Here is a 27,764-nt window from a genome sequence, read left to right as displayed (position 1 = left end):
CAGTAGAAGGGAGGGAAGGGATAAAGAGACTTCAGTAGAATGAATTGAATGGAACTACCCTGCTATAAATGTCAATCAGTAGAAAACATCAGGGAGCAGTGCAAAATTTACCTGTCAATAGTGATGAGGAGTATGGTTTACCATTTTAAACAAATATCTTTCAATATTTAAGATAACTTATGTTTCATTTTAAGGGAGTATAACAAATTCTTGTTTAATAAGAATAGAGAGTGGTTTGAATACTGTATCTTATTTTTGTAACTAACGTGTTTCAGCACCACTACATCAGATATTGTACTAAGTTATTGAAATACATTCTAATTTGATGTCTATAATAGCCCAATGAGTAATTAGTTTATTGTCTCTATTTTACAGAAAAGAAAATTGTGGCTCATGGAGGTTCTGTAAATTGCCTAAGATCACAAGCTAGTGAGAGGCAGAACTGGGATAGTCTGAATATCCAAAGTCCATTCTCATACCCCCTGATCATACTCACTATATTGTAGAATTCAGGGAATCTGTATACAGTGAACATTATTGATTAAAACCAGGAATTTTAGAGGAGAAACGTTGCTCTAGTGGTCATACCTGCAGTAGTATTTATTCTGAAGAAGTGAATACCAATGGTATGTATTACACATTCTACATAAGATATTTTTAACAGTTTCCATTTCAGTAAATACAAAATTATCTCTTGGCTTCCCCCACCCATCTAACTGTCTGTTAAAAAGCAAGTTGAAGTTTCTCAAACACCACATAAACGCTTGTACATTTACTTATATATACAAATAATTAGAAAAATATATCCATAGTTATGCTGAATTCCTCTAAACAAGAAAACTTCTACTTGCAAGAATACTAAAGTTCTTGCTTTTTAAAATCATTAGACAGAATTTTTTTGAGAGACTTCCATCAAGCAAGTGATTATCAGATAGTGACAAGAAATAGAATTTTAAAATATTATTGTGACAAAATTTTCATATTTTCTATAATTACAAATAAATCCAATACTTATAATCAATCAATTTATTTTACATTAAAACAGTGAAAGGAGGAACAAAAGCTACACCAGACAAATATAAATTCATTTGTTAAAATTCAGAAAAACAAAATCTCTTAGAGAAATAAATGACTATCTTTTAAAGGAAACAATACAGTGATGGAGTATACATTTTTCTCATTGACTCTCTTCCTTATTGCTTATTTAATTCTCTTTGGACTTTTGTTAAATATAACAACATTTGATTTTGGATGACTTTTTGTAATATAATTTTTAGAGACTAGTATTTGACAAGCAAACATGATATTTTGGTGAAGACTTACAAGAAAATATTGTTTCTGCCTTTATTAGTATGAAGTAATCAAAAATTTCTTTCATAAGTTGAATAACTAGAGTAAAGAATAGAAAAAAAAAGAAGAGAAACAGCTTGAAATGCTTCAATGTCTTAGGAAGTTGTTTAAAAGTAAAGAAAGTAAAGTATGTCCCTTAAGACCATGAGAGTATTTATTTAAAATTTTAAAGGATCACACATATTAAAATTGGAGTCAACAATTCTGAGGTGGGTAAAATATGAGAAAATCAAGACATTCTTTAACCTGAAATTTTTCCTGATTTATTATAGTACAATCTCATAGCTCAGAGTCCCTTTAAGTGATTTATTAAGATGAAGATGAACTACAAAATTAAAGAAAAAATGGTTTGTTGTCTTCATTGTTAAACTTGTAAGAAAAAATGTATGCATTGATTGAAACAAGCAATTACTCGAGTTTGGAGAAATTTTCCTCACAGATGTTTATAGGTACATCAATGATACTATATACATAGTTTAGAGAAAAATGAGGAAATGCAGAAAATAAGGCATATTTTAAGAATTCTGATGACAAGTTGGGCAACCTTGAATTACATGAATTTTACTTGATGTGAAAAATATCTGCCTTCCAGTCTATAAACATATTTTTCATCCCACTTGGGCAAAAATGTTAATCTTTATTTCAAGAAAATCATTAAATTTCAAACTGGAGGAAACTAGTAAACAAATCAACCAAAACTCAGAACTCTAAATACACAATCGCAATGATTTATGTACGATGAAAGGCATCTGAGAAGCACAAGCTCACCTGGATAACAAGCTTGAGAATTTGAGAATCACAGTTAACAGTGGAACAACAAAAGTAATAGTGATTTACATTCACCCATGCTCAAGAAAAGTCCTTCATCTTTCTGAAAAAGATTAAGAGCTTCTAAGTCTGCTAGGAAAACAAACAAAAATCTTAATGATGTATTAATGCAAAGTTGGGATCTGAGACAAAAGATGTAAAAATCCTGTTTCTCTTTAAGAACACTCAGATTTTAATTGCTTGCTTAAAACAACAAAAACAAAGATCTTCATTTTGCTATTGAATCAATTACTCAAATTATAAGAAAAAGTAGTATTATTTACAGACCATAGAAAAATTTCTCTGGAGGAAATGTGAATTGATGGATAATGTTACCAAAGTCTGTGTGATTTACTGTCCTGTTGAAATTTTACCTTCGTGTATCACTGAAAATATTGACAAAGCCATAATATATCTTCATTGACAAATGGGATAAAATCCAACAAGCATGACAATGACCTCCAAATAAGACAGGACCTACAACTCTATGAGAGGAAGAACATCACTTCTTCTCTAGAAATTAACAATGGGTGGCATGGCTGAGAAATGGGTTTTAAGTTAGAGAAATAATGATATTTGAAGAGGTAAGTTTTAGATTATATTTCTTTGTTTAGATATGCTGTAAAAACATAATCTTCTACAATAGTAGATGTACTGGTATATATGAAAAATCCATGCTTTACAAAGATATATGTATATTACATAGAAGGCACAATGCCTTGGTTTTTTCAATTCATATCTTATCAATAAAGTTTTTTCTATCTTGAATAGTGAAAAAATATATGAATACTGCATCACTCTCAAGGTGAAAATGCCTAGATTGATTGTATGGTGCCACTGTGGATTCACTTATAAATGGCCTGCACCTGACAGTGATCCTGTGCAGTGCCAATTTCCTTAATGACCCCTTCCCCAAACTCCTGGACAGTTTTCATTAAAACCACAATACTAAATTCACTGAGAATGGCATGCCCAGCCACATAAAGTAGCAATATCAGTAGATTTGGGAAATTTCCCTTTTCCCAAGAGGAAACAGGTGAAAAACACATGAGGCTACAATAATTTCTAAAGTCAAAGAAATTCATACAGATGAGTAACAACAGAGGAAAATATATGTGAAGTCAATAAAATAAAAAATACTTATTTAAAAATCAGAGTTTGGGATGATAGCATTCCTTTTCAAAGCAAAGGAACAAATATCTATAAGTTAGCAAGGGGAAAATGTTAGCCCTTAACTCAGATATTGGGTTACTACTACCCTCATTTACAGACACCTCATTCTGGGTTATCAGTCATACATAGAGTTGTTGAAAACTGTGGTTAACAGAGGAACTGAGCTGTGTAATGACCCTTACAATAGAAACTGGATAATGACACAAAATCCCACATTATTTCTGAAAAGCTTACACAGGGATTAATGCTAGTAATTGCCAATCTGTGCATATATAACCATTAGCATTTTAGAAAGAAAGATTGAAGAGAATTCACACAGTGCTCTGTTCCCAGTCACAGGTACATGAAGGGGATAAATGTGGTGGGGTTCAGTCTTTCTACTTAACATTAAAAGTATCTTGAGAGACTCGGTTCTTGTCTCCAGTGCTATCTGACTTTCTGAAGCTCCTGTCTCAGCCAGGAGGGCAGAGGTTGCCCCAATCTGTGTAGTAGTTTGGACAGTTCCACATTATGATCTCGGTAGTAATTAGAGAGGAAAGTTCTAGACTGGAAAGCAAAAAAGAAAAAGATTTGAAAAAAACTTATTCATCAAACATGATTGTGTAACCTACATTTTTAAGGAATTTTGCTACAACATAGTTAAATACAAAATATTTGTTTATTATATTTTACTGCAAATAGAACTCATTTTTTATCCTTTGTAATGATATGACAAAAACATAGTTTTAAATTAAAAACAGGCCAAGATATATTCTCTAACATTATAGCATCTTTATTGTTGGATTCGTGAAGCCTACACAGAGAAAGATTGACAGCAGGAATATAACACTAGAGAAGAAAAAGCAAGGAGCTTGATGAGGCACCAAATCGACAGAAGTGAGTTCTGCAAAAACACATACATATTCTTTCAAAATTGGTCCATAGGATAAAAATTAAAATCAGCATAAATAATCATAAAACTGAAATTCATGATTATAAAAATAACTTGCAGCACACATGGACATTTTACTTATTCATGTTTATAAATGGGCTACAGGTATAGGAAAAGATTCTCACATCACTAATCAGCCAGGAAATAAAATTAACTTTTCTTAATCATTAAGTGGTTTTTGCTCTGTACTACAATGAGGTCTCTGAAATTTGATTTTTTTTGTAACTCTTACATTATTAGTCAATCTAAAGAGATTGGTCTTTATTCGAGAAATGACTTTAAAACAATATAAAACGTATCAATGGTTTTAATTTTATCTTTTAATGATATAGATTTCTAGAAAACAGAAAACTTATGCTTGAGTTTTCTCTCTGTATGTCTCTTTGTATTACCAACAAGCTAACTCGGTTCTGTATCTCTTTGATAAAATAGTGGAGGTGGACATTTTCCCTTTATAGTTAGAAGTGCCAATAGTACACTCATTGATTTCTCTTCTGACAGAAATTTCATCATCTCTCTTAAGCTTTTACCAATATTTCAACAAAAATGGGTCTTTTTGTTCATAAAACTTCTTTAGCAACTTTTGTGTATACTGTGGAAATGGATTTAAGACAACTACATTCTGTTTTGGACCATTTGCCAGGCGTTTCATTATGATCTTCCCTTAAACCATATTGTAAACACTCAAAATTTGGGATAAGATGTTTACTGTAGTAGTAGGAACATTATATCGATTTCTTGGCAGATTAAAGTGATTCCTAAAACCCGTTTGAAAATATTGAGCTCAAAGCTGTAGTGTAAGGACCTTCTGGCACTTCTGTCTCCATAGTAACGCTTCCATCACTTGTATCCTCCCTGGGCCCACCTTGCTATCATAGGAGAAATGCTTGTGCTGTCTGGCTGAGCTGATGCTGGCTAGGTGGCCAACCCTAGTCTGCCACATAAGGTATTTCTTCACATAGTTTCATTTGTATTGAGAAATCACTGCACTTCTGCAATTTCATTTATCATTTTTATAATATCTATTATAAATCAGTGACTATAATTTATCCATATTATAATAAATCTGGGGTCATAACAGTTTTATTTGTCTATCTTCTTCATTGTTTAGCTCAGTATCATGCATGGGGTACACATTGTGTATATGTATTGAGTATTTGAGTATACTATTTGTATATTTTATAGCAAATCACTCAATTACTAATTTATTTATGCAATTGCTTTGCACATTTGGAAAAAAACTATATTTCAGTAAGTATTTTGGTTTGAAGTGTATCAAGTTAAACAATTTTTAGGGATACATATCAATCCCATCTATCTATCATATATGTATTTATTATCTAAATATATAAAATTATTTATTCCCAAAGAAAGAGCAGAAAAAAAGGGAAAACATTTCTGTGACTAATTTTGAAAGAGCTGTTTGCACAGTTGTATGCCTGTGTAATTAAACTATTAGGAAAATATTACCTCTGGATCCATAGGTGGATATTTCCGGCCTTTGCCTTTTCCAAGGCATTTGGTCTTTCCTCCTTCCAGTAACTGACACCAAAAACCCTTTTGAGGATCAAACCTAAAGTAAAACATACAATGATTATATACTGTAGACAGAATTTTCAGTGAGAAAGCCTCAACAGAGGATAAGCACTGATTTAATTTAATTTTTTTTAACTTTTATTTAATGCATATAAATTTCCAAAGTACGACTTATGGATTACAATGGCTTCCCCCCCATACCGTCCCTCCCACCCACAACCCTCCCCTTTCCCACTCCCTCTCCCCTTCCATTCACATCAAGATTCATTTTTGATTATCTTAATATACAGAAGATCAGCTTAGTATACATCAAGTATGGATTTCAACAGTTTGCTCCTACACAGAAACATAAAGTGAAAAATAATAGATGATTTTTTTAAATGATGATGAAATCAGAGCAGACCTATTGTCATGTTTAATCCCAGTGAGAGTCAAGTTGGGAATTGATAATTTCTTCTTTTTTTTTTTTTTTTTCTATGGGTAATTATTCAACTGATTTGAGAGAAGTTAAAGAAACATATATTATATTTAAGTAGCTCTAATCAAATAAAAAATATAGATCTGTAGACCAATTTATTTATTTATTTTATAGAGATGGAGATAGAAAAAGATGAAGATACAAAGAGAAAGAGAGAGAGGTCTTCCATCTGCTGGTTCACTTCTCAAATCTAGTAACTGCCAGGGCTAGGCCAGGCCAACACCAGGAGCCAGGGCTGAAATCCAGGTCATTTATGTAGAGGGCAGGAACCTAAATACTTGAGCCACCACACCATCTGCTGTATTGTAGGGTATGCAGTAGCAGGAAACTGAAATGGAAACTGGAGCTGAGATTTGAACCCCAGCACACTAATACAGAATGTGAGTTTCCTGGGGCTGGCACTGTGGTGGTTAACGCCCTGGCCTGAGGCGCCAGCATCCCATATGGGCGCTGGTTCAAGACCTGGCTGCTCCACTTCCAATCCAGCTCTGTGCTATGGCCTGGGAAAGCAGTGGAGGATGGCCCAAGTCCTTGGGTCCCTGTACCCACTTGGGAGACCCAGAAGAAACTCCTGGCTCCTGGCTTTGGATTGGTGCGACTCCGGCCATTGCAGCCAATTGAGGAGTGAACATCAGATGGAAGACCCCCCCGCTGCCCCCGTCTCTGCCTCTCCTTCTCTCTCTGTGTAACTCTTTCAAATAAATAAAATAAATATTAAAAAAAAAAAAAAAGAATGTGAGTTTCCCAAGTGTTAGCTTAACTGCTGTGCCAAATACCCATCCAGGGTAGGATAATTTTATGTTGAAATTATTGAAAATCCTATTTCACCTATGAATCCATAAAAAAAGAAAAAAATCAAGACCCAGGGCTAACATTGTGGCATAGTACCGAAGCCTCTGCCTGTAGTGCTGACATCCCATATGGATGCTACTTTGGGTTCTAGCTGCTCCTCTTCTGATCCAGCTCACTGCTTGTGGCCTGGGAAAGGCCAAGTGCTTGCTCCCTTGCACCCATGTGGGAGACACAGAGGAAGACCTTGGCTCCTGCCTTAATATCTTTCCAGCTCCAGCCTTTGTGGCCATTTGGAGTGTGAATCAGCAGAAGGAAAACCTCTCTCTTTCTGTCTCTCCCACTTTCTGTAACTCTGCCGCAAATAAATAAATAAAATATTTTTAAAAAATGAAGACACAATAATCAAAACTGCAGCCAATATATAAAGAACATTTAGGATTTTTTTTTTACTTATTAATGTGATTTCCTTGGCAAAAGATATCAACAACTTTCTTTGAACGTTTCAATCATATATTAAACAGCTTCAATAAAGCATAGCTATGCTTCTCAAAATATAAGCCTAATTAAATCTTACAGTTCAGAAAATGTATGTTTTAAAATGGTTCTTTTTTTAAAAAGAGGAAATGAATATTGTAAAAATATATCATTTTTTTCACATAGCATGAGACAGGTTATACAAATGGTGAGTGGAAGATTAGACAACACTTCTTATCTTTTTTGAAGGCTGAAAATCCTATTACATAATTCAGGCCTATATACTCTTTTTTTTTTTTTTTTTTTTGACAGGCAGAGTGGACAGTGACAGAGAGAGAGACAGAGAGACAGAGAGAAAGGTCTTCCTTTTTGCCGTTGGTTCACTCTCCAATGGCCACCGCGGTCGGCGCATTGGGCTGATCCGAAGCCAGGAGCCAGGTGCTTTTCCTGGTCTCCCATGGGGTGCAGGGCCCAAGCACTTGGGCCATCCTCCACTGCACTCCCCGGCCACAGCAGAGAGCTGGCCTGGAAGAGGGGCAACCGGGACAGAATCCGGCGCCCCGACTGGGACTAGAACCCGGTGTGCTGGCGCCGCAAGGCGGAGGATTAGCCTATTGAGCCATGGCGCTGGCCGTCAGGTCCATATACTCTTATGAAAAGAAATACAATGCTGCTTTGCTCCTATGGCTGCACCAAGTTTTAGAAGAAAGGATTTGTGACCTAATTATTTTGTTTAAAGTTAAATATGCAAGGATTTTTGTGTAGGATTAACAAGACAGGAAACAATGAAATAATGAGTCAAATAAGAAGGAAAATTTTAAATGTATTACTATGGGACTCAATGTACGCATAAAACATTGAAAGGTTTGCAGTTTTGTTGCTCAGCAGATGTTTTAGAAGGATGATGCCTAATTGACTGGGATGTAAAGTTAATTAGTTGCAGAATATTTTGTTGCCCTGGGCCCATTCCTATAATACCAGTGCACCTGCAATTTGCCTCTGCACATATGTGAACTCATTTAAGGAGAGAAGGAAATTTTCCTCACAGTTCCCTGCCCAACCTATTATTAGAGACCTGATCCTTGCAGTCCAGGTTGTCCTAGTACATGTTATCAATTAAAATTTAATATATCACCAGTTAAATGGATAAAAAGAAGACAGAGTCACATCCAACCAGGACTTTTCAATCTGCTCCCTGCCTATCAGAGAGCTTTCTCTGGTTTTCTTTAATTTCCCAAGAGGAGAAACAATTCAGCATGCTGTGCAAAATGAGATGGGGAAGTAAGGCACAATGGCTTCCCTAAACAGCATTTTCTGCCTCAGAATGAGAATATTTAATTGCATTAAGGTAAAATACAGCTCTGGCAACAGAGCCAGGATATTCACACATGCACTGAGCATATCTTCCTTCCCTGCTTTCAGGTACTGCTGATGTCTCGGTGGGCTGCATCTCTCCTTGCTCACCATAGCAGCAGTTGTAAGGCAGGGTTTAGCAAAACCTGAGGATGACAGCTATCCAGAGTACTGAAAGTGGTTTTTAAATATAGAGTTGTGATAACCTTGAATCCAAATTATTTTGCAGTCTTGGTTTCATTTATTGCACTGGCAACTTTATGAACCTTAAGTCTAACAAAGGACATTAATCCTCCCAGTTAGATCAATTCATTGCTTTATGATTTTATTTTAGTAGGCATGAAAATGTGAAATTAAGATGCCAAGCCTTTCTCAAATAATTGTTAGGCAACTTTTAGAGCAGGGTTATTTGCCATTCAAGTTCTTTTATTACACTGAACACCCCTATAATCATTAATTTTTGTTTTGTGTGAGACACAGTAAAAAACTTTATATTTTGTGCTTGCTTGTAATCTCTCCTTCAAAAGTATGATTTTATGGTTATCAAAACATAAGCAACTATTTGTAGTAAACAGGATAAAACTGTTACCTAAACTGCTGCTGAGAGTGAAGATCCAATATCAACAACAATTCATGCAAATCATATTAGAAGATGCTTGCCCACTTAAACAACAGGAGCATGCCTTGTGTTGTTATTTCCACGTGTAAGTAAAAACTTCATTAAAGTTGCTTTAGTGGGTAAAGAACAACCAAATCTTATTACCGCTTTCTCTGCCCCTTCATTATCCACTCTAATTGTCTAATTGCTGGTTTTAACCTGCTGTGACCTGGGAAATTATATAATCAGGCTTGTTTGAATTTTGTCTAAAATGTAATAGGTTCTGTATTAGTCCTTATAGGGCAGTCTTTCAGAAGTAAAGTACATGCCTTTTTAAAGAATGTTTTGGCTGCTAGAAAGTTTTGGGATTTTAAAGGGGTTGTTATGTTTAACAAATATTTTCTTCATTTTTAATTCCCTTAAGATGTGTTTTATTTTCCCAAGACATGGCAATAGTAGCTCTCATAAGCATTTCATTTCTATCTTGCAAATTACCCAGAAGAAAGGGCTGTAACTTTTTCACCTTTTTAACGTCAATTCCTAGGACATTTTCTGTTTGGAGTAGGTAGGCAAAAAGTTTACTTAACCAAAATGATATTAAGAAAAAGCTCACAAAAAGATAAATTTGTCATAAAGTAAAATATCTGTAAGGTAACAGTGTATAGGATAAAGTGCTCCAGGAATTCACAAAGAAGACACAACATGAATAATGAAAATATTCCTTTGACTGCTTTTGAGTAGCATAATGATGTAGAAATTCATAGCTAGTATTAATGATGCTATATACACACCTACCAGTGATAAATTATGATGGCAAATAATGGAAATGAAATCGAGCATGAGAATAGACTCACGTTAGTGCTTCAGAGTAATTATAATGCGGTGTCACTCCCAGAAACTTCTGGACTTCATCCATCACTGTAGCTGGGTCAGATCTCAACTGCTGTCCATCAATAATTAGTAACTGTAAAATCAAAAATAATCACTTTATTAAGAAGAAAACTAAATGAGTAGAGGGAGCTGCTCCCCTGACTTGGTACAGCATTACTAAATTAGGTCAGGATGAAAGGAAGAAAACAAACACTTCTGAGTATATCTATTGATATTTCCTATATTTGTGTCTTTCTAAATAAACAATAATTAAACTTTTCTATTGGCATAGTTTCTGTGTGACTTAACAAGTCACAACACTTACCTTATTTCACTGCAAATCAGAAATAAACACAGCTAGTTTCCTTCATTTTCAGTGGAAATTACATCTGCAGTGTAATCTGATACTTATCCAGCCTACTCAATCCCTTGGGCTAACCCTTGAGCTAAGGACTGTGAAACAGTGGGCATCCAGATGAAAATTAACCAATTATTCCCCACCCCCCAAGCTGTTCTTACAACCCATGAAAAGAATGGGAGAAATTGTTGTTCCTGTTTTTTGATTCAATTCCTTAGAATAACAGAATTATCTGAGCAATATTAAAAAATGACAATCCTGAATTTCTTGCTGGAGCTCCAGTTGTGCAGAGCTGAAATGGATATGTTAAGGGTATGGGTGCTTTCCTCAAATCTTGTTTCTTCTGTTCTGTGTTCCTGGAGCTGCTAAAACATGTTCCGTTTTACAGTCTATCATGTGACCTCCTTATAAGGACAGACACCGAGTGGGAATCTGCATACATATGGTGCTCCATAATGTTATTGTCTAACTCGCTGCTTGACAAGTAGTTGAGAGTGGTTTCCAATGAGTCTCCTCATTTTAGAATAGCTACTATTTAAAAAAAGACTCTCTAGAATGTGTTTCAGAGCCAATCAACAATTACCTAATAGTATTATTGCAATCAAATGGCTAAAAACCCTCACATTGTCCTAACTTTTCATTGTCTATGATTATAAGTGTGGCAATGTTAATTCACATTTTCTGTTTGACATTTCAGTGTAATCATGATATAATATGCATAAGTAGCTAAGTTTGGGATTTTACCTGAGAAGTGTCGAAGTAAGTCAGCCATCTCTCTATGTGTACTGCATACCATCCAGGAATGAGGCATCTTCTCTGCAAAGTCTTTAAGTCAGATGGGGCCCAATGACCAGTTGTAATAACTTCATAGAAATTAAATCTCAAGGCAGCTGGATCTTCATGTGATCGTTGGTGCTTTAAGAAGATAGTAGACTGTAGAGTCAGTATTTTATGCCCCAGCAGGTATGTGCATATGTGTGTGAGTTCTGTGAGTATATGTTTTATGTGGATGTGTGTGTGTGTTCATTGTATGCGTCGAGGTGTACTTGTATACGTGTTTATGTCTCCTTCATTACACAAAATAATAAAGATTGATTACTTGACTTTAGAATAGAAAATATGGCAAAGGCCGCCTGTACGAAAACAGGCATCACCATATTGCTTTTTTTAAAGTAAAGTCTTTACTGCATGTTATAAGCTAAGCTTATTGTTATCTTGATGTCTACAATGTTTAGAGGCTAGACAGAGGCAGAATACAAAGCATTTCTTTATGAATCTGATCACATGTGAAAATATGTCAGAAGCCAGGACAATCAAGCCTGCTGAAGAGATACTGAGATGGGTAAGAGTAGGTTTCTATGTTATACAGCCCATTGGTTCATTACAAGTGCACCTGCAGGTTCTGACAGTTTCCCAATATCCCTGTGTGGCAGGTACTACAGGTAAGGAGAGAGAGGGTAGCTATTCTTTATGTTTGTTTGGGTGTCATTCATGCTGTTGTTGCCCAATATCCTATTTTTTTGTTCTTCCATGGGTTTCTACCTAGCCTTGCTGATTTTCAAATACTGCTTTACTGCAACTTTTTTTTCCCTCAACTCCTCTGTCCTTCATACTAACCTACCATTGGCCAGGAAAGAGCAAGCCCAACTCAATGAGAGTTGAATTTCTTCCTTCCTTCCTTCCTTCCTTCCTTCCTTCCTTCCTTCCTTCCTTCCTTCCTTCCTTCTTTCCTTCCTTCCTTCCTTCCTTCCTCCCTTTCTTCTTTCTTTCTTCCTTCCTCCCTCTCTCTCTCTCTCTTTCTTTCTTGGCAGGCAGAGTTAGACAGTGAGAGAGACAGAGAGAAACATCTTCCTTTTTCCATTGGTTCACCCCGCAAATGCCCACTACAGCTGGCACGCTGCGGCAATCTGAAGCCAGGAGCCAGGTGCTTCCTCCTGGTCTCTCATGTGGGTGCAGAGCCCAAGCACTTGGGCCATCCTCCACTGCCTTCCCGGGCCACAGCAGAGAGTTGGACTGGAAGGGGAGCAACCAGGACAGAATCCGGCACCCCAACTGGGACTGGAACCCAGGGTGCCGGCACTGCAGGCGGAGGTTTAGCCTAGTGAATCGCGCCGCTGACCAAGAGTTGAATTTCAAAATCAATAGAACTTCACAAGCATTTATGAAGTTCCTTCATAAAGTAGAAACACTGCAATAGTTTCTGGAAATAAAAATTATATAAATTGTGCATAATCATTATCTTCAAATGAATCAAATCTAGTGTGGGAGACAATAGATTGTAATAAGTCCTATATTAGACTATAGATGACTGTTACTTGCTGTGACAAGAAGACCAATAAGTGTGTAATTCTGACTTAAAGGTGGAAATTTTTCAATGGCTGAAATTTTTGAGTTAAAATGTAACAAGAAAAGTTTTGGTGATCAGAAACAGCATGGAAACTAAGAGAAGTTTATCATCTACAGTAAGTTTGAGCCAAAGTAGATAATATATGTGGATAATTGAATTGCTTTTAAGAGTTATCTAGAAGTGAAAATGAAAAAATCTAGCACAGGGTATGGATAGAAGTGTTTTATCAGGGTGAAGCCTGATAAAATTGCATAAAAACAGGTGTCTTGAGTGAGTAATGGGCCTTATGTGTGAGTTAGAAGTAAAAATAACTAGAAAAGTAAAGATGACTAGAGAATAATGAATAATTAAAGAGTAATAAGGCAGTGGCAAATTGCTGGGGTTAATAAAAGTCCCCATATTATTTTAACTATTGACATTGTTACTTGTGTTTGTATTATTATATAATATATGGAGATTATGCCATTCATTTAATTAACAAAATACATAGAAATTATGTGTCTTGAATAAATAATTATAAACATTCTGTGTTTATATTAATATGATACAATGGTACTAGCATTTCTATTTCAAGAAACGATAATATTGATGTGTGCTGCATTGATTTACACTATTTTAGCATCAACTTTTTTTTATATTCCTGAAACCAAGAAGATTAGCACAAAAATATGACCAGAAAGTCACAAAGGGACATATTTTATGTAAAAATAGCACTATAGCTTCTTTGTGAGGCCCATTATAAAAATATGGCATAGAAATTACAGTGACAGGTGACATTTGTAGGAGTTTCTGAATTACACATGCTGAGCTTTGGATTTATGGTATTTACTGAATAGACAGGACTAGCTAAGTAATAGGCTACATTATTTTGAAATGTGGAGCACTTTGGGGGTCTCCTCTTACCAATATGACAATAAAAAGTATTATCAGAAAAAACAATTCCTTTCAAACCTGTATATTCAAAGAATTTATTTGAAGAGCCAGGTACACAGAAGAACCTGCATCATATAGATTCTCCTTTATTTAAATTGATTTCTCTATGTGGGAAAATAATTAATTTAAAACTGCTGTAAGTACTGAGCATGATTTCTACCAGGAAAATATTCACTATTTCCCTTGAATACTTGAATTCAACACTTTTAATTAAGATTTACCATCAATGCTTTTGGCACAATTTTCAGAAATAAGTTTATCTTGCCTTGCAGTGTGAGTTTTCATAAAGTGAGAAAGGCATATTTTTGTATCTTATGGGAAATAATGATTCATAGATTCTGATATGGTAATTTATGAATCTTGTTTCTAATCCAAGTACTTCACTTAGATTCCCAACTACTTGCAATACCATTTGTAATGTCATATTTTTTTATGTCTAATGTTATTTGCTTTCAGCAATACATATGTGTTGAAGACATTATAAAAATTCAGGAAAAAGAAGGAAAATAACTTTATTAAACTTATTTTCCTCTTTAAAAATTTCCTATAAGTTTTTATCTTAGCATCCATTTCTATGTGTGTTAAATTTACACATACACAAAATGCACTCACATGTTTGGGATTTTGATATATATATATATACACACACACACACACACACACACTGCTATCACCACAAATTCAATTGTCAATTTCAATAAGGCTGTCATAACTGTAGTCAACTATACACTTTTGCAATCAACTTTATCCCACCTTCATGTACAAAGATTTGAAGTTCCCCTTTTTCTCTCCTCAAAATGTTACTTCCCAAAACTATCATCTTCCTTTGCATCAGATTGTATGATTCCAGACTGGCCAAAAGGAGAAGGTCATCATGGTCACTTCAATGTGTCTATCCTATACCTTTGAGTTGACCAGCATGTGCTGTCCCCCAGGTTTCAGCGTGCTGGGGACCTAAGCAAAGGCTATTGAGTGAATCCAGTGGGCCTACAGACTTGGAAGACTGCAAAAGGGTGTGTTTATTTTTGGTAATTGATTCATAAAATTTAACATTTTCTTTAACAGGATTGTGTAAAAAAAAGCCACATTATTTTATCTGTGATTTTAATGCCAATAAAAATCAGTTATTTTCCAGTTTTTTGAAAAAGAAAATTTTTATTAATCATGATATGAAATTGACATAACATCCTATTAGAATTGGATTAGGACAAACAATGTAGCTACAAAATTTATATCAAATGTCCAAAGTCAGTTTTTTTAAATGTTTCAGATATATCCAAATGTTTATGTTCAGCAGCACCTCAAAAGAAGTTGACATTTAATGAGGGAATAACTAAAACTTTCTTACTGATTGGAAACGTTTTAATTATGGTTTATAGCTGTTCCCTTTGTTCTATACAGTTAATTTTAGGCTTTCTAAGATATATTTCTAGGAGTAGGCATTTAGTTTGGTAGTTAAAACACCCACATTCCAAATCAAGTGCTCAGATCCAAAGCCCGCATCAGCTGCCTGACTCCAGCTTCCCGCAAATACAGATCTTGGGAGGCAGCAGCCGATGGCTCAGTAATTGTCTTCCTGCTGCCCATGTGTATATCTGGTTGGAGTTCCTAGCTCCTAGCTTTGGTCTGACCCAGTCCTTGTCTTTGCAGGCATTTGGGGAGTAACCCTGTGGATATAGCCTCTCTCGCTCTCTCTTGCTCTCTCTCTCAAAAATAAAGAATTAAAAATAAAACATATTTCTATTTATTAAACTATTTCCAGTAGCCCTCCTTTCCTGGATCTTCAGAGGACCTATTACCTATATCTCTCCTTAACTTTATCTCACTTTTTCCTTAAAAGTTTTTCATCTTAATCCAAATCATCACCACCACATAATTCACTTTCCTTGACCTCATGTACGCTTCTGTGTAGTTAGCATGTCTTATTTTTCCCCTTCAAAATCACACTTCTGAGTCTTTTGCAATTGGTCCCTTTATTTCTTCATCCCCACCTAATTATTCCTTGATCTAATCCACTTGTTTTCGCTCTTTTCACTCTGCTGTTAGGGGTTCCACTTCTCTCCACATCTTTCATTTTTTTATTTACTTATTTTTAAAAATATTTTATATATTTGAGAGGTAGAGTTACAGATGGTGAGAGGAAGAGACAGAGAGAAAGGTCTTCGTTCCGTTGGTTCACTCCCCAAATGACAGCAACGGCTGGAGCTATGCCAATCCGAAACCAGGAGCCAGATGCTTCTTCCTGGTCTCCCACGTGGGTGCAGGGGCCCAAAGACTTGGGCCATCTTCTACTGCTTTTCCCAGGCCATAGCAGAGAGCTGGATTGGAAGAGGGGCAGCTGGGACTAGAACTGGCACCCATATGGGATGCTGGCACCACAGGTGGAGGATTAATCTACTGCTCAACGCCGCTGGCCCCCACATCTTTCATTTTAAAGAAAAAACTTCAAGGCTGCTATAGCATAATTGTTTTATTTCTTATTAGCTCGTTGGCACTGTCATTTCCATCTCTACTTGGCAGTCTGCCGTCTCTTGGATTCTGTGTTCCTATGCTCCTGGATTTCTTCTTTTTTTCATCAATTTGGCTGTATTTTCTTGTCTCTGTTGCTGCTTCATCCTGCTCTACACTTACATCTCTAAACCTTCTGCTAGAGTGATTTAATTATTTTTGTGACTATTGCTTCATATCTCTGATTCACAAATCACTGTTTTTGTCCCAGACCTCTCCCCAGGGTCAGCTTACATTACTATTCCTTTTGGTTAAGGCAACGCTATATCCAAGTCATGGTCATCACCTGCACTTCTTTAGCCCAGTACCTCTCACTCCACCCCACTCCACCTGTATTCTTTATTGATTCTTTTTTTTTTTTTCATGAGAGTGTGTTCATGACTTCCAAATGCTCAGAGAGAAAATCAACTCAACCTTGATACTGCTGCCTCAACATTCTCAACATGTTCTGTAGATTTTTTAATGATTTATTTATATATTTGAAAGAGTTACAGGGAGGATGGGGAGAAAGAGAGAGAGAGAGAAAGAAAGAGAGAGAGAGAGAGAAAGAAAAGAAAGGAAGGAAGGAAGGAAGGAAGGAAAGAAGGAAGGAAGGAGAGAGAGAGAGAGAGAGAGAGAGAGAGAGAGAGAGATTACATCAGCTGGTGCAAGACTGGCCCAAACCCAGGAACCAGGAGCTTCATTGAGGTCTCCTTAGTGGGTGCAGGGTCTCAAATACTTGGGCCATCTTTGTTGCTTTCCCAGGTGCATTAGCAGGGAGCTGTATGGGAAGTGGAGCAGCCTGGGCTTGAACTAGTGCCCACATGGGATGCTGGTGTTGAAGAGGACAGCTTTACCTTCTATGCCACGGCACTGGCCCCAGGTTCTGTAGATTTTAATCCTGAAACATCTCTTGATACTTTATCCTTCATTCAGTTTCTACTTAACTATCTTTACCTTTTCTACCTTCACTTTGTCTTCAGCACTATTGTCGCTCCCCGTCTTCGTGGAGGAACGACACTAAACCCTGCCTAGGCTTCATATCTGAGTCACGGCACCATTATGTTGCTCCCCCTCTTCGTGGAGGAACGACACAGGACCCTGCGCTGTTCTTTCGTCTGCTCGGCCCTCCCCGGGTTTGCTGCTTGTTCTTCCCGGGTTGGCTACTATCCCTTCCACCTCCGTGGAAGGGCAGTTCCCCCTGGCCACATTCCCCACTTCCGCAGGGGAGCGGCACACCGCCGGCCGGCTCTCTCGGGGGCTGCACAGGTGTTCCCCTTAGATGTTCCTGGTGCATGTTGTCTCTCTCCTCCTTTATAGTCCTCTTCCGCCAATCCCAACTCTGCTGCCCACACGCCAAGTACGCTGCTCTCCTCCAATCAGGAGCAGGTCCTGCAGCTTGTCAAGTTGGTGAGAGGCAGCTGGGTAGAAGCTGTTGCCTCCTCTCCCAGCGCCATATTGTGGGAGAGCAGATGCATAGAATAAGTCTTAATTCCAGTAACTTAGTCCAGTCCAGGTTGCTCCCCACAACTATGGCAAGAGACTTTAATTCAATATCTCTGAATGGTCATTTGTCATGCTCCAATCTATTCTTCAAATAGCAGATGATACAAAAAGTTTTCTAAACGAAATCTAGTCATCTCACACTGGTGGCTCTTTTTCAAAGGCTTTCAGTTGCTCAAAAAATGCAGCCCACATGGTGTCCTCTTAACACCACCTCCTGCTGTCTCCTCCAAAAGTTCTCCACTAGTCACACCTCTTCAATGCATCTGGGCTTTTTATTAATGATTCACCATTACTTATATTAAAGCTCTGAACATATTTACTGCTCATACCTGGTACCAGGAGTATGCCCTGTCTGAGGGGTCGATGAGGATGGTGATGATCTTGGCTTTGGGGATGAGAGATGCAGCTCGCTTTGGAGCTTCCTCCGAATGAAAGTAATTAGCACTCTTTTCAAACAGAAAGTCACTGGTGATGTTGGATGGGGTAGGGAAGAAGTCCATATACCTGAAGGCAGAGAACAACAATTAATCTAATATTTCTTTCTTGTCCTACTCTGAATAGGAAATACTTCAAACATATTTATATTAGTTCATACCAGTTTCTGATCATTGTGCTGTAATAGTCTAAACAGTGGATATTCCATATGCTTTATTGTGCAATCTGAAATACTTTGGTTCTGATGACACATTTTGGGGAAGGGAAGAAGTAAGATGGAATAGGTAGGCTGATAAGGAACAGAGGGTGAGATTCTGTGCTAGGAGCTATCTGAAACCAAATCCAGAAACATTAAGCTTACTCCTGACAAGCAGAAGCTTGAATGCAGAAATTCTTAAGGTGAGATTAAAATTCACAAGACTGAAATAAGTGTAAATCAAAAGAGTCACAAAGTTCCAAATAGATCAGGGCATTTTTGCTCCCCTTTTTAACTTCTGCATAATTTGTCGTCTATGTAGCAATGTGAACACATTATAGTCTATCCAGAGTAATTAAGGGGATCTTTCCTGCCAGCTGATCCTGTGGTGCCTCAGCAGGTTCATTCCTCCATATGTTGTCAGAACGTTCCTCTGCGTGTAGATTATGGAATCAATATGTTCTGAGGTTAATTCAGTGCAAAACTTTAATGATGTGTGTAACCCTTCTTGCATTTCTTCACTTCTCTAAGCCTTAAATGTTTTAGATGTAAATAATGAGAGCAATTAAGAAGTCATATAAGACTTGCTTTTGTCTCTGACATTTGTTATTATTTTCCCCAAATGTGGGGTGATAAAAATACCATCTATATTTCTGCTTAATATTTTGTGTTCCATTTGAGCTCTCAAATATAGAAAAAAAAAAAAAACCTGCTGTCACACTTCGGAAAATTTCAATCTAATTCCAAAACGTATTTAGCCCCTTAAAAGTAACATATGATAGTAATACCTTAGATGCTGAGTGTAAACATTACTACTCATGATGGGAAGCCAGATATGCTCACTGGTATCAACCCTAAAAGAAATGGCTCTTTAACTGAGGGCAGTCTCACGTGTGACGATGTCATAAAGAGAGATCTATAAATGTATGCATTGAAGGGCAGTTTCCTCGTGTGAGATTTGTGTTATTTAACTGGGAATTAGAAATGAAATACAAGGCCATATTTTCTTGGAAAACTAGGATACAGCTTGAAAAAAAATCACCACAGTGAAGATCATTCCATAATCAGTATTATTCTGTTTTAGCGTTGGGGTATATTTTGACTTTTAATTAATTTTATAATTTATGAAGAGCTAATTAATGTTTTTTTATTCTTGTGTCTGACTAGAATTGATTTGGCTTCTGAAATGCTTTGTAATTAGTTTCCTGACAAATATGAGCCCATAATATAACATATATGCTTAATGAAGATATATGTCACAGAGTATAAAATAAAGCAATCTATTGATTTATTCATTTCCTCAAGTATCATTGTGAAGACGAATTGTTTGTTTAGTAAAAAAAGGCACAGTAAAATAATAGTATGCTTAAAGAGAATTTTAAATATCCTTATGAATAATTCTGATGAAAAATGTTCCATAAAGTTATTTATTCAGTCTTATTAATTTACCAGAAAAATATTATCATTATTTCACTGTCCAAATGAAATTACAGGCAACACTGATTAAAAATATCATCATTACAAATCAATTTCTAATTCAATGTGGTAGAATTGAACATAATGAATTTATTTGGTAATTATGCAGATGCCATGCATACATCCATAATTGCTCTGTAACAACTGAGCATGTGTTTAACAATGGAGTTTATTTTTTGTTATTTATCTTACCAGTCAATTCCCTTGTGATAATTGTTGCCATTAAAGAATTGAACTTCCTCAAATGTTTTTGGGCTTGGGAGATTGCTGATGATAGAAGGGTGCATAAGAAGAAATAAATAAAGTGCTGTTGTTCCTGTTACAGAAAAGAAGGGTAAGGTTATATGGCAGCAAAAGAATAAACAAAACATTAGTTGAGAATTTTGTTTGCTCAAAAACTAATATGGAAAATCTTTCCACTATCAAATTGATTTCCTCAAAATCAATTTGGTTCTTTTTTTGTGGCAACAATTTAATTGTTCTTATATTAGTGTCTGTGATTCTATCTATCTAAATACCTAGTTTTCTTTAGGACATAGCCAAAGTGAAGTGGACTGATGACCCAGCTGTCATAGGACTTCAGAAATCCCAAGGATCAGTTTCCCTCATGGAACCAGTTGAGTGGCTAAGTATCAAGAGCACAAGTGTCTCTATCTCTTTTTCTGGTATTAGGCACAGTACCTAAACTTGGGGGGTCTTCAATTAACATCCAAACTTAGATTAATTAAACCAAAAAATACAGCAGAGGTCAATGTGTTACTGTCTATATAATCCTGAAATATTGATTAGTGATAAATCACAACAAGACATATTTTCTGCCCTCAATAAACTCAAATGCCTGTGTGGACTTGTCAAGTACGGAAGTAATTGCAATGCAGTGAGAAAGGTGCCATAATGAGAGATGGCCAGGTGTTAGAAGAAAATGGATGATACAGGCAGTGACGTCTTCTAGGAAGAAATGCATTTTTAGGCTGTCCCTTAAAAATGTGTTATTGCAGCACGCCGGCCGCAGCGGCCATTGCGGGGTGAACCAACGGAAAAAGGAAGACCTTTCTCTCTGTTTCTCTCTCTCACTGTCCACTCTGCCTGTCAAAAAAAAATGTGTTATTGAGCAAGTGTGGGAGAATAGGAAAGGATCAAGAACAATTGTCATTTGAACCCACACCTGTCCCCCTCCCCAGCATGTTGGACACTCAAGTGTGATGACTGAGGCAGTAGGCTGAATCAGATCAGCTTTAAAACCTTCTTAATGGGCACATCCTAGAAATCTCAGATGTAATCTCTAAACCTTATTTTCCTCGGAGCCAGTCAGGGACTGTGGGCAGCAAGGCCACAAAATGACTGGATCATTACAGCTGTCATAAATCAAGGCTTCCCTTCTTGAAAAGGTCAATCCTTTAGCACAGAGGAGAGTGTGTTGGATGTCTCAGCCCTGGGAGAGATGAGGATAAGCTACCCAGGTGAGATGACAGATCAATTACCATTGCAGCAAGGGATCTGGAAGCAGAAAAGATCAGAAGAGGGCTGGAATTTTGCTCTAAAGTACCTTGGCTTATATGAGCAAAAACTATGGTGCTTAAAATATTAAGACTGCCACTGTATGATCCTGGCAGCTTTACCTGATCACCAAGATTGCAAGTGATTTGAATAGCTAAAGGACAGAGTCACAATAGATCTACAGTGACCAATCACCTTGGATAGAAGACATTAAAATATCTAGAATGGGTGGCTCCTAGTGAAATGAGATGGCAAAAAATTAACAAATGCATTATGCAGATTTCCTTACTAATTTAAAAGACTTAACAAATATAGGATCAAAATCATACAAATCACTAAAAAAGACACCAAAATATGAAAGAAACAGAATTTACTAAGAACTTAATTAGAAGGGCAGGCGTTGTGGTGCAGCAGATTTAAGCTGCAGCTTGCAACAATGGTATCCCATGTTGGAGTGCCAGTTTGGATACTGATGTTCCACTTCTGATCCAGCTGCCTAATTATTTACGTGGGAAAGCAGCAGAATATAGCCTGAGTGCTTGGGACTCTGATACCCACCTGGGAGAGCAAAATGCAGTTCCTGGCTCCAGCCTTCACCTGGGCCCAGACCTGCCTGTCTGAGCCATTTGGGGAGTGAACCAGAGGATGGAAGATCTCTTTATCTTTCTGTCTTTCCCTTTGTCTCTGTCACTTTGCCTTTCAAATTAATAAAATAAATACTTTAAAAAAAAAGAATGGAATTAGAGGCCTAAAGGCCAGATAGAAAAAATACCTTGAAAAGAATGAAAATTTCAAACATAAAAATTGAGGGTTGAGAGAAGTCTTGAAGAACTGATTATATTTGCTCCTGAAAAATAACAGGAATTCACAGACAATAAAGATAAGAAAAAATATTTCAAATCCAAAAAATCAATTAAAAGTAGAATAGTTGCTAGGATTGAATGTGGAATTTGGAATGATTCTTTTTAATAGTTTTTAAGATAGGATTTACATACAAGTATCTAAAATATGATGAGAATGGGGAGGAGAGAGAGAGAGGTAGATTTTTGGTATACATAAGAGATCTGAGGGAAATGAGAATTTACTGTCACTGAGGTGTTGAATGTAGATGGATGATACATATATAAAGGAACATTTTTGAATTATTGCTGAATATGCAAAATGTGTACTTTTTATCTCACTGACCAGTATGTAGAAATGTTAGTCACCCTTGTGGTTACAGAATTTTACCCAGATTTTCCCTTGGCAACAGCAGTATGTTTATATTCTGAGTCCTAGTCCTTCTTGCCATTAGGAGCAGGAAGAACATGAGGACAGATTGACAGACAGGTAGCAAGTGAGAGTGTTCTCATGCAAGGAAGCAGATTCTTGCTTTATTAGGCCCACTATCTCGAAATACATATATGTTCCTATTGTCACCCATGTTTTCACCTATTATTGGCATTTATTTTAATCCAATTTCTTTGATACAAATGTTTCATGGGAGAAGAGGTCTCACATTCTGTAATAAAATTTTTATTTTATATGATATGCAATCAACTTGTCTTCAATATTTTTAATGTTCTAGGATAAGTCAGCCAATCATGAGAAATTCATATTCACAGTGGGAATACTGGTCTTCTGGAAGATTCAAGGCCAATGAATTAAAACATTGGAATTATTGTGTTACATTTAGTCCTATTAGAAATCCTCTTTTATAATGGATAAGTCTGAAATTTGACTTTGAATGACAAAGAATATATATCTGTCTGAGGGATAATGGAAGGACTCTACCATGATGCCCAGTGTTTGTGGTCCAGGAATGCCACCATGTTCACTTACTTCTCTTCCTCTTTCTTTATTCCCTTACCCACTTGCAGATGGTGGAAAATTCTTTTAAGATTCAGCAATGGCAAAGTGGGGTATCACAACTCTCAGTTATCACCTCACAACAACTGAGAACATGGTCCTTATAGGATAATTTTTCTGCCTCACGTTGACTGTAAAATATGCAGACACTATATTTAATTTGTTGACAAGCAACTTTGCATATAAGGACAGATTGTTAGTATCTATCTGTGATCCATAGCACAGAATTTGCAGTTTCTGACAGCAATGGTATTTTACCAACTAAAGCAATATGGAGAACAAAATATGGCTCAGATTGCTATGATTTGATTTGAAGGATTACTATAATCACTTTCATATTACAATACCATTTCACAGCACATAAAAAGTTGTTATCATCCATTTTTTCTTTAATTTCTTGCTTGCTTGTTTGTCTTGGAAAAGCCAAAACCAGCTACAGGTCATTCCCTACTGGTATGTCAAATATAAAAATCTAAAGATAAAACTTGCTGTCTTTATAAGTACAAACAAGAAAGGAAAATAGATTTACAGCTACAAACCTGTAATTTTCTAGCGGAACTAAGAAGCAATAATATGACAAATGATAGAGGATGTGTCTTTAAATTAAATTTTTAAAATAATTTTATAACACAGGAATGTTTTATTTCTTTAGTGGTAATTTCAGAGTTAGCACTGCTGTAAGGGAGTTGGTAGAAAATGAATGCACATTTTAAACAACAAAAAGTGATAGATCTAAAAATATGTGTTGTTTGGTCTCTCTCTCTCTGTATGTGTGTTAACTTACTGTTAACAATACAATTTATGTTCCTAGAGGAAGAAAAGCTTTCAACAATCAATATCTAATAGTCTGGGAATTTTCCCCACAATCTTTAAAATGATCTACTTGTTTGTATTACAAATATCTTCATCTGGGCCAGCCTTATTTATTGTGACTGTTTGTTTTTGTGTTATGGTTTGTGCACTCACAGATGAAAATGCTTCTAGTCAAAGTGGTGAATTCAAAATACAGCTACTCAATAAAAACTTTAATTAATCAGGACATGAGCGAAGTGTATAAAACTGCCACATGCTGAAGAAAGAGTAAAATATTCTAATTGAAAGTGTCATCTCATTGGTGAAATATTTTCAGTCTCTTTTAGTACATTCTTATACAGTGTCCTTCAGTGAATGAGAAAATATGCAGGAAAAAAGTATCTCGTGAACCTCATGTGTATCAGAAAATAAATCCAAACCATACTATTATCTAATGAATAGTTTAAAAATGACACATATAAAATATTTGCTAGTAATAATGACAGCAGATCAGTTACGAGGCCCACAGATCAGATATGTGTGCAGGGTAAAATAGTTTGAATCACGCTGAAGCATTTTTATTATAACTTAACTCAAGGGGGCCTGTGCTGTGGAGTAGCTGGTAAAGCTGCTACCTGCGGTGCTGGCATGACATATAGACGCCAGTTCAGGTTCTGTCTGCTCCACTTTCAATCCAGCTTTCTTCTGTGGTCTGGGAAAGCACTGGAGTCCTTGGGTCCCTGCACCTGCGTGGAAGACTCGGAGGAAGCTCCTGGCTCCTGGCTTCAGATCGGCACAGCTCTCCCGGATGTTGCTGCCAATTGGGGAGTGAACCAGCAGATGGAAGACCTCTCTCTATCTCTCTCTCTCCTCTGACTTTCAAATAAATAAATAAATAAATCTTAAAAAAAAAAACCCTCAGAAATTAATTAGGGAAAACCACAAAATGGGAATATGAAAAATTAGGTACCACAACTTTGTAACATAAATTCTTAGTTTTCCAAAACTTGATCTGTGGAGCAGGCATTCGGCATGTTTTTTAAGATACAATCTGAGATGCTCACATCCCATAATGGAGTGTCTGCAATTGAGTTCTAGCTTTGTTCCTGGTTCCCACTTCCTTTTAATAAGTATCTTGTGAGTCCATAGGTGATGGCTCGAGGGTTTGGGTCCCTGTTGCATCAGTTCCCAGCTCTCGCCTGGCTTCAGCCTCTCTTATGCCCAGCATTCATAGGCATTTGGGAAATGAACCAAATTATGACAGCTGGCTTTCCTTCTTTCTCACTCTCATTGCCTCTCTGCATTTTAAACATATTAATATTGCATATTCAAAAGAATAAATGAATAAAGTCAAAATATTCGATACATATTTTCAATATTTTTGAGCTCTATAATTATCCCATCACCAATTGTTGAAGAGACTGTCCTTTCTCCAGGTGTTGTTTTTTGCTCCTTTAGCTGTTTGTAGATGTGTGACTTGATTTCTGGAATGTCAATTCTGTTTCATTGGTCTGCATGTCTATTTTTGTGACAAACCAGGCTGTATTGATTATAACTGCCCCATAGTATGTCCTGAAATCTGAAGGTATTGTGATGCCTTCAACTTCGTTTTTGTTGTTAAAGATTGCTTTAGCTATTTGGGGATCTCTTGTGCTTCCATACGAATTTTAGCATTGTTTTTTTCCTAGATCTGAGAAGAATTTCATTGATATTTGGATAGGGATCACATTGAATCTGTAAATTACTTTTGGTAGTATGTACATTTTGATGATATGAATTCTTCCAATCCATGAACATTGAAGATTTTTCCATTTTTTTGTGTCTTCTATTTCATTATTTAAAGTATGAAACAAGACCTTCACCTTACACCTAATATAAAACTGAACTCAAAATAAGTCAAGGATCTAAATCTATGACCTGACAACATCAAATTATTAGAGGTGAACATTGCGGAAACTCTGCAAGACACTGACACAGGCAAAGACTTCGTGGAAAAAAGTGCCAGAAGGACTGGCAATCAAAGTAAAAGTAGACAAATGGGATTACATCAAGATGAGAAGCTTCTGCACTGCAAAGGAAACACTTAGCAAAATGAAGAGGCAACTGACAAAATGGGAGAAAATATTTGCAAACTACGCAACTGATAAAGGATTAATATTCAGAATCTATAAAGAACTTAAGAAACTCAACAAGTCAAAACAAACAATCCAGTTAAGAAATGGGCGAATGACTTAAACAGGCATTTTTCAAAAGAGGAAAAATTCAGTTGTATTTATGAAATGAATGAAGTTTGTATATCTTAAATAAAAAGTTTCTATGTTAAAAAATAAAAAAAGCTAACAAACTCACAAAAACAAAACAAACAAAAAAGAAAGAGAGGAAATTCAAATGGCCAACAGACACATGAAAAAATGTCCAGGATCACTAGCCATCAGGGAAATGCAAATCAAAATGACAATGAAGTTTCACTTCACCCCAGTTAGAATGGCTTTCCTACAGAAATCAACAAACAACAAATTCTGTCAAGGATGTAGGGAGAAAAGGTACCCTAATCCACTCTTGGTGGAAATATAAACTATTACAGCCATTGTGGAAGAGAGTACAGAGATATCTCAGAAAGATGAAAGTAGATATACCACATGACTCAGCAATCTCACTCCTGGGAATTTATCTAAATGAAATGAAATCAGCATATGACTTATCTGCACCCCATGTTTATTGTAGCTTAATTCACAATAGCTAAGATATGGAATCACCCAGAAATCCATCAACTTATGATTGGATAAAGAAGTTATGATATCCATCCATCCGTACATACATACATACAAACATACATATAGTATGGAATACTACTCAGCCATAAAATAACAATGAAATTCTCTGTTTTGCAACAAAATGGATGCAACACAAAATCATTGTACTTAGTGAAATAAGCCAGTCTCAGAAAGGCAAATATATATTTTCCCTGGTTGGTGATAACTAATAGAGGATCAAAAATGTAATTAAAGGAGTGAAATTGACATTTTGAGATTCAATGATTATTTATAGCTCTTGTCTCTTCTAATGAACAGTGTTTTTTTTTTTTTCTTCATGTTATTTGTTCAACTCTTTACTTACTGTAGGGTTAATCTTATGAGGATAAAATAAACTGAAAGTAGATCATTGTAAAACTTAAGAGAGGAAATAAGAGAAGAAGGAGGAGTAAGGGTGGAAGTGCAAGTGTGAGGGAAGGTAGAGTGAGAATATGATGATGTTCCTAAATTTCTACATATGAAATACATGAAATTTGTCTATCTTAAATTAAAAAATCAAAATATTCTAAAATAAAAATTCAAAAAAGTTAAAACTTATAGTTGAATTTAATGCTTAAGTCTAATCTTGAGCAAGGTTTGTGTCTTTTTGAGGCTCACAACATTAGAAATGATCTATGGAGATAAAAAAACAATTCAGATAATGAACTTATATGACATATGAATGTTTCACAGATAAAAACCTAATGCAATAATGCCATATGAAAAAATATATAA

General features: G+C 36.1%; 1 protein-coding gene across 1 annotated transcript in view; it reads right to left on the bottom strand.

Moving 5' to 3' along the window:
* Positions 1 to 554: 554 nt before the first annotated feature.
* The window catches only part of NDST4 (N-deacetylase and N-sulfotransferase 4), a 295,027-nt gene continuing 267,817 nt past the window's right edge, over positions 555 to 27,764 (bottom strand). The window contains exons 9-14 of the mRNA XM_051820067.2: positions 20,293 to 20,416; positions 18,323 to 18,497; positions 11,465 to 11,635; positions 10,347 to 10,456; positions 5,732 to 5,834; positions 555 to 3,876 (exon numbers count right to left, since the gene is read on the bottom strand). Of these exons, the coding sequence (XP_051676027.2) occupies positions 3,757 to 3,876; positions 5,732 to 5,834; positions 10,347 to 10,456; positions 11,465 to 11,635; positions 18,323 to 18,497; positions 20,293 to 20,416 (803 nt within the window). The 3' untranslated portion in view covers positions 555 to 3,756. The remainder of the gene's footprint in view (positions 3,877 to 5,731; positions 5,835 to 10,346; positions 10,457 to 11,464; positions 11,636 to 18,322; positions 18,498 to 20,292; positions 20,417 to 27,764) is intronic.

This window comes from Oryctolagus cuniculus, chromosome 8, assembly GCF_964237555.1.
Source record: "Oryctolagus cuniculus chromosome 8, mOryCun1.1, whole genome shotgun sequence".
Classification (NCBI taxonomy): Eukaryota; Metazoa; Chordata; class Mammalia; order Lagomorpha; family Leporidae; genus Oryctolagus; species Oryctolagus cuniculus.
This window is presented reverse-complemented; position numbering and strand designations above follow the sequence as displayed.